Source organism: Limulus polyphemus, unplaced genomic scaffold, assembly GCF_000517525.1.
Source record: "Limulus polyphemus unplaced genomic scaffold, Limulus_polyphemus-2.1.2 Scaffold2557, whole genome shotgun sequence".
NCBI lineage: Eukaryota > Metazoa > Arthropoda > Merostomata > Xiphosura > Limulidae > Limulus > Limulus polyphemus.
Window position 1 is genome coordinate 105,672 of NW_013668167.1, and position 8,498 is coordinate 114,169.

General features: G+C 29.6%; 1 protein-coding gene across 6 annotated transcripts in view; it reads right to left on the minus strand.

The window, feature by feature from the left end:
• The window catches only part of LOC106467292 (hyccin-like), a 48,225-nt gene that overhangs the window by 25,613 nt on the left and 14,114 nt on the right, over nt 1–8,498 (minus strand). For 2 of the 6 annotated variants that reach the window (XM_013927631.2, XM_013927628.2), the window contains exons 1-4: nt 7,692–7,754; nt 4,655–4,733; nt 1,721–1,798; nt 518–625 (exon numbers count right to left, since the gene is read on the minus strand). In XM_013927631.2, coding sequence (XP_013783085.1) covers nt 518–625; nt 1,721–1,762 — 150 coding nt within the window. In that variant the 5' untranslated portion in view covers nt 1,763–1,798; nt 4,655–4,733; nt 7,692–7,754. Of the gene's footprint in view, nt 1–517; nt 626–1,720; nt 1,799–4,654; nt 4,734–7,086; nt 7,106–7,544; nt 7,564–7,691; nt 7,755–8,498 lie in introns of those variants that run through there. The other 4 variants (XM_022395437.1, XM_022395436.1, XM_022395434.1 and 1 more) reach the window with 4 other exon arrangements.

Here is an 8,498-nt window from a genome sequence, read left to right on the forward strand (position 1 = left end):
AGTAATATATAGTACTAAAATTGAATTATAATCTACAGTTTGATACCAAACTTACTGACATAAATTCATGAAATGGTAGTTCAATAAAATTTGAATGTGAGTCAATAAACGAGATGAAATGGCCTTTCACCTGTGACCCATCTTGAGAGAGTTAAACAGAGATATGGAATTTATCTTGGTAATATGGCCATACATTGATCTCAGCATGATCTAATACTCATACCTATTGAAATAAAAACATATTATAACTGAATAGGAAATGAAAATTTAATAAACATATATGATTTGCTTTTCAAAACCTTATGAATCTGCCATATACAAGATTGTATTAAATCCACCTAATAGTAGATTAAAATCTTTTCAAATAAGTTATTTTCATATTAAAAAAACTAAAATTTATTTGCTAGATAAGGCTGAAATTGATTTTGAAATAAAATTTATCTACATAAAAAATATGACAGTTCTATAATATTGTATATTAGTTATTATGGACTTATTTTGGCATTTGTTAAATTACCTCCACATGGTATTTCTTTTCTTCCAAAACTGTAAAAACAGCCTGAATCAATTCTGTATTTTCTCTTATGGTAGCAGCAAAACTGTGAACTTCTGATGAACTTAGTGCCTACAAATAAAACATAATATTATTGTGACTACAAGAATTATGCCAGCAAAATCTCATTCTTCCATGTGTCCATACTATTTTTCTAATCTAAAGGTTGCTTTTACCATAAACAAAAAAATATCCTTGATATTTTCTTTTCTACTTCCTATTCCACTTATTGATGCCTATCTTAGATATATGCACTAGTTTCCAGAGTTTTTGGCAAAAGTAAAGGATAATAATGAAAATAACAAATCTTTAATAGGCTTTAAAGGCTTCCTTAACTATATCATAGGATGTCCACAGATTATTTGCCAGATATGAAACATAATACTAGTATTTTTATAAACAGAAAACTGTTATAAAGACAGTTAATCACTGTTAAAATACATTTAGGTGACTGAATACACATGCCTATTAAATATAGTGACTGCACAAGGAAAAGTAAAGCTTGTATCACAGAATTAATAAAACTGGCATTAAGGTTCATGTACAATGTACAACACTACTGTGAGACAGCTTTAAATGTGACTGGTCTTGAATGTGGCCAATCAGATTACAAGGCGGTACATAATATTTAATAGTAGATGAATGATTACCAAATATTCTATCTGAATCACTGTGTTATGGCATTTTCATTCACAAGATATATTTTACAGTTTTTGCAGCTTAAAAACTACTATACATTTTCACAATATGTAATGATATTCAAAAATGAAGTAAAAAAACTTGTATTTTAAAATTTACCCTATGTTTAGCAACTTCCTTAAAAGTGTAAAAAATATACATATATATTTATGTCATACTATATAATTTCTTTTCACTCACATAATTCTTTAATATCAAAGTTTATCCTCAAAATGATGCATGTATTAAGACAATTGAAGCAATAAAACCTATTTTCCACAAAATGACACTTCTTTAGAAAATAATTCTACAAAGTAATTACCTTGCACAAATTTTTTTCAGTCAAAAATAATTTATATACAACTATACAAATATATATATATGGTAGCAGTATATAATACACACATTGAAATATTAAACTTCATTATGAAGCAACACTATATTTTGTTTACAAAATTATGATATTCACACACACACACACAGACTTACCTGGAATTCTCCTATCCAGTCCCGAACAATAAGATCCGTCATTCCATGGGAAACATTATTAGTCGGACAAGATCTTAACTGAAAAATAAACCAATTTCACTACAGTAAAATAGCTTAAATTTTCTCATTTTAATTTAACAAACCCCAATAATTTTTTATAATACTGCACATAAAGTTGCTTTTTTAACATTAATTTAAAGGAAATTTTAGAAGTACAAAACTGTAAGCTGTCATTTTATGCATAGCCATTTATGAGACTGGCCTATCAAGATATTGGGGCTCTTCAAACAGACTCAGTATTAACTCTTAGTAAGGACCTATTTTCACAGTAATTTGACCAAAAAATAATGAAAATATTTTTAAGTAACTTTCAAATAGCTTCTATAAGTTATTTATTTCAACTTTAATGCATTTACAATGAATACCAATGTATTTAACAAAATGATTGTTTCTCATCTACTAACATGATGTTTTGTTATTCTTCACGTTTTTTTACATATGAATAAGTTTTTTGTAGGAGTCTAAAGTGTAAATAGTCCTATTTTTTATATTGCTTTCTGTGTGTTTAAAGTCTGTGGCAAATGCTTTAGTTTTTCTATCTTAATTTCCAGTTCTAAGTCCAAATCCTTCAAATTAGATATCTTCTCCTCCATTCTTCTTCTCATGGTGTTTGAATTGGCAATAAGTTCTGCCACATGACTTGCTCAGCAAATTTGTGAACATCTGCTCCCAAGCTTTCACAAACATCATGCAAAAGCTTCCTCTTCTTATTCAATATTTTAAGTTCTTCTTCCACTTGTTTCATCTTTGACCTTGTTGTTCTGTTTTCATCTACTTCTTCCTCTCACCTTCCAGACAGACCCTATACCTTGATCTTGCAGTTGCTGCAAAGTTCAGGAGCTCCTTGATGATCCCCACTTTAAAGACTCCTGCACAGATAATGACATTATCACAAGTTAGTCTGTGTGTCCTAACAGTGTTGTCTAGTGTGTTGCAGATCACTACTTCTTTGTTGATAGAGAACCCTCTTTCAATTGTAGCCTGCCTATGGAATAAGAGAAGTAGCTTCCTGCAAATGTCCCACAACTTGGGGTAAACTTGATAAAGTGAATGCATGGTGTAGATACATGATTGTCCTGGTAACTGATGTATTGTTTTCCTAGCAGGACCACTTGTAGACACAGTGGCAGTGGACACACTAGTTATGGTATTTACTTTCACATGACTATGAGAATCAAGTGCCTTTTCATCCATTGTTCCAAATTTGAAGGACTTTACACACACCACACAATGAGCTTCATATTTACTGCCATTGTCTTGCTTCAACTACTTGCAATATTTGCCATTTTCCCACCACTTGATATTAAACATGCACCTTTGCACTGGTCAATATGAAATGCTACATCCTTTGAAGTTAATGTTGAGCTTAATAGTGCGGGTCACTTAATACAAACACAGAATTGCCACTTGCATTACATCCATTGCACATCTTTGCTTGCACGGATGTGCATAACTAGATGCTAGGTAGTTTTGTCAAGGTGACTCATTCACTAGCCAAAGCAGAATGTTCATGCTCTCAATAGATATAAATACTATATTATTATTGGTATTATATATATATATATGTCTATTGACAGCATGAACATTTTTTAGCTTATGACTGATTTAAGATTTTTTAAGACCTTCAGCAACATATTTAAGACTTTTCAGGCTTTAATAAAACAAAAACCAATCTAAGACTTTTTAAAGCTCCATAGAAATTCTGCTTTATAAAATAGTAATCTATGTTAAACGTATGTTAAAAAATATTCACTGATTTGAATACTCAGGTTTCAAAACATTGCAATGCACTAGCGGCTATATTATGCATATTATTAATCAAGATGATGTTTCACTTTGTAATGTGGCATTTCTGTAACTCATACAAATGCATTCTCTTTATACTCATCTATCTAAATTTTAAACAAATAATTGTAATACCTGTTGGGACTTTGTAAATGCTACTCTGCACTGTATTATGAGAGACCTTTTAATATTTGTACAACACAACAACAAAAAACATTTTCAACAAATATCATGTCAAAGCAAACTTGTCAAGACACATGAAAATGTCCCTACATACATATTAGTAATTCATTGATTATGAAGGAAAACTTTGCCTTATGTGCTCAACACATATTCTATTAAATAGTTTTCACCTGTAACAGATAATCTGTCATAACAATTAACTCCAAGATAAAAATTTTCATATCTAACCAATACATATGAAATAAACTATACAAAACAACTTGTGTTTTTTCTTTGTAAAGCTTTTACACTAATAGAAACCCTGGTAAAAAAATGTACATTTTAACTCTCTCATAGTTAAACATATCTACAGCATCCGATGAAAACTAACAGCGGTTGGTTAAATTTCTTCCTTTTCAAACCACAATAAGCTGGATTAACCTTTTGTTTCTATGAATAGCTCACAGCAGTATACTTTTATCTCCTTCTTGCTGAAAAAATTTCTCTTGTCATAGCTCAAATGCAATTTCTATAATATACCACTATCAAATATCCCCTTTTAGAATAAAATAAGATCAGTATAATAGTTTGATTACAAAGCATTAATACATATATATATATATATATACCAGGTCTAATATGAATAGAAAGATATGTACTCTCTCACAAAAGTAAATATGTCAGATCTCACACAAACAGATATGCCAAGTTTCACAGAAACAATGTCCCACATTGTAGATTTCACAAGTATTAAAATCTTCTTATCTCTACACGTCCAAACACAGATTTCAGAAAACTCACTAAAAAGTTATAAATGTATCACACTGAGCTGTTTTGTAATACATCCACCACCAATCTCAAATATTTTTCACACTTCCCCAGAAATTATTATTTGTATGTCTTTTTTAAAAAGCTTTTCTCAAATACCTGACAAAAGTATTCCCATTGGATGCAAACTTCAACTCAACCAAGTTCACTTTTCTTTTCTTCCACTACCATATACTAACTAAAAAAAAATATTTTTCATACAATCCATATCATCAGTTTGTTTATTGGATAATGAATATCAAATTCAATCATTATTCAACATACACCATAAGTTCTTAACTCTGTTTACTAAACACAGTAAAGAAAATTACCGTACATACAGTGTATCATTAATTCTACCATTGAGAGATTAAGAAGAAAGCAGTTTGAATTACCTCAAAATAATTGACCAACTATTACATTTTAACCTCTCAATCCTATGATTCCTCAACAAAACATATGTATTCACAGTTTAGCTGTTTACTTGTTTCATTCTGTATGTTCCAAATGCATCTCTTTACTTTAAGTTTTATATCACAGACACAATTTTTTCTATTTCCCTAAATTACCTTTCTATTATAAAATCTAATGAACTAAGTGATTCACTGATAGACTGCACACACACACCAACCTTATTAAGTCCATTCATATTATTAAACCAACTATTTACTTTTTTTTTGAATACAATGGTTCAGAGATGACTTGTATATTATGGTTAAAACCTTATGAGGTACAATCACTTCTTATCAAGTCAAAATAATTAACTATAATTAAAAAAATATATATCTAGTTTACATATAAAAACATCTATATTATATATTTATTCCAAAAAATTTGTAATGATGTATATTCAAACCTGGATTATATATTAATATAATTACACTATATTTGGGGTTACTCAAAATGGTGAGGAACAATTTCCCAAATAAATAGTAACTAAACATAACCTCATACATATATTGTGCTCATATATCCTCAATACCTAAAATGTACCTTATTGCTAAAATACAAAAGTCAATAATTTAGCTTACTTAGTAATAGAACTTCTCTTTTATAACATAATGAAAAGAAGCCTTGCTTGCAAGAAGGGAGGGGTGTTTTATGCCTGGATAATTTCAATTAATGGATAATGGATTTCTCTACCAAAAAATGCTTCATTTGGGATTAAGATAACCTCATAGATTATATGCTCAAAAGCAATCAGTTTCACAATCTATTATATTATTTACATTCAAAAATGATGGGACTGGAAAATATGACAATTAAACTGAATTATAGGATGGATGGATAACAGAGAGTAAACAATATGTTATTAATGGAGTACAATCAACCTGTCCCTTGTAACAAGTGGAGTGTCTTAGGGGGTCACTGCTCATGGTTTTGCTTTTCTTATTTACATTAATACTATGGTAGACAAGTTACTCAAACCATATATGCGGTGTTGGATGGAAGTAACAAAGGTTACAGAATTTTATGGTGTATTTACAGACAAACTGATTATATGTCAAAAGAGGTAATCATTTCTTCACACAAATAATTAGTTAGGCCTCACTTGGGTTCAGAGGTGTCACTAGGTACTTAGAAGATTCAAGGCTCGGGCCCATAAGCCCAAGAATTTTCAGCATTTCAGTACAATATCAATCATGGTTTTCCATTCTAGTTTTTCAAGACACCAACTAGGGATTTGGGACATAGGCCCAGTGTGCTAGCTTGGATTAATATGTACACTTATCTAAGAAAGGATACTGACTTTAAAGTGTTCAAAAGATGGCTACTATGATGGAAAGATTATCTTATAGGATTAAGTTAAGATTTCTTATTTTTCTCTTGAGAAAAAAGGATTCGAGGTTATCTTGCTGTAATTTGCAAGACTAGTTAGGGATCAATAGAATATAGGCCTCTGTTTCATCATGCTACATTCTGAAGAAAATAAAATGAGAGGACACAAGTTTAAGATTTGGAAAAAGACACACTAATAATCATTATGACAGTTCTATTTTTCTAACAGGGTGGTTAGGTTATGAAATAAGCTGCCATAATCACTAGGGGAAGTCATTACTTTACAAGAGTTAAAACAGGTATAAAAAAATTTCTGAAATAATACAGGTTTAAGTTTTTATTTTTTCTCATGGATGGCTGTGTAGGGAAGACCTTGAACAATTAAATGGTCCCTTGTTACCTATATGTTATGTTATTGACTTATTACAAAAACTTTCCTTTATTCATGACCTTTAGCACACTACAAACTGTAAAAATAAAAGTAAAACATATGTAATACATAGTCTAATTACATGTGTGATTAAGAACAGATTAAAGGAGTGGAAACAAGGCTGAGAAAAAGCATTGTTTACTTGATGCAGTATGAGAAGCATTTTGAGATGTTCTCTTCTCATTTTGTATACTTTTAAAATCAAGATTTTTAATTGTTCATTCACTTCACTAGGTTTGTGCCCAATAATTTGAAGAAAAAAAGTATTAATCAATGAACTAACTTAGTAGCCTAACCATTTAGTAAACAGCTCAATATTAAGCTTACAATATAAAAAAATAACCTTTTTAGATCATAAAACGATTATGTAGCCTTCACTGTCATCAAAAATTAATAAATACTGTTGCAAGAGTTGAGATAAGCCATAAGGGTGGTAATCTCTACTATAATTTAGTATAAACGTATAATACAACTCTTGGTCCGACACTGCAGAAGCACATAATCTGAATTCATAGTGTATTACTAAACAAATACAACTTAGATTTTTAGTTGCACGTTAAAAACCACTAAACAATACATTACACGGGAATTAATCCTATTAGTGTTACACAAACTCCACTACATGGAGACTAACATGGAAAGTAGCTAACAACTATGTTGTTTAGAGTAGTTAAAGTTCAGAAACTCTGAATGAAATTAAACTTATTTATTACTAACAGTAACACTAATAAGAGTTATTGATTACTTAGTAATTTTAGTTACTTTAATAATATTTTTAAACAACACAAAATCAGAATTAACTGTTGTTGAAAACCATGACTTCGAACTGTAACCTCAACTCTTGATCAGTTTTATAAATGTTATATACATATATTTCTTAAATTATGAGTCACACTGTCATAAAATATTAAAATAACATATCTCAAATACAAAAACACTTAAACTAACGTTTAACTTTAAGTTAAACAGACTTGGCAACGAAAATGGAGAAAAAAAAAGAGCTAATCCACCGCTAGAGAGCGCTAAATATATTCTTTTTTTCCGACTACTTAGGAGTGTAAATAACATTTCTACCAACCATATTTCTTAAAAGAAACGCCATTAAAAGTAAAGAACAATACAACTAACATAATATTATTCACATTGTTAATTTAAGTTACTATATGGTGAATAAAATGGACTCAAAACACCATAGATAATACAACTAACAAATACGAAAAAATATATAATCGGCTAAAGTAATTCATAGATGACGAAAAGTAAAAAAATTATATTTTAAGCATCCATAAAATTTTGAATTTAATAAACGGAAATGTTCACTAATTGTAAGCTACAAATAACCAATCTTTCAAAATAATTCTGAATTGGAACATAGTATTATTAGATTAACTACTTCAATCTCCATTTAATTTTCTTTGTTTTATTTCCTTACTCAAAATCATCATGACATCATCGCTTGTTTAATGTAAGTTAATTCTTAGGCAATCCATAAAACATATTTGGATCTGTTATACATTATTTTCAAAACACTGAGAGATAAATTGCCGTCGTTCTCCACAGAAACGATATTAAAAATATAATGAATTCACCAATAACAACAGTGACATTCGTCAATATTGCATCACGAACATCGTTTCCAAATTCTTTTTTATAATCCAGTACAGAAATATTCAATAACATGACATTTATGATATACAACATTGTTTATTTACAAGAAGGGGACATAGATAAATGTTTCGGAAATTCTATCAGATT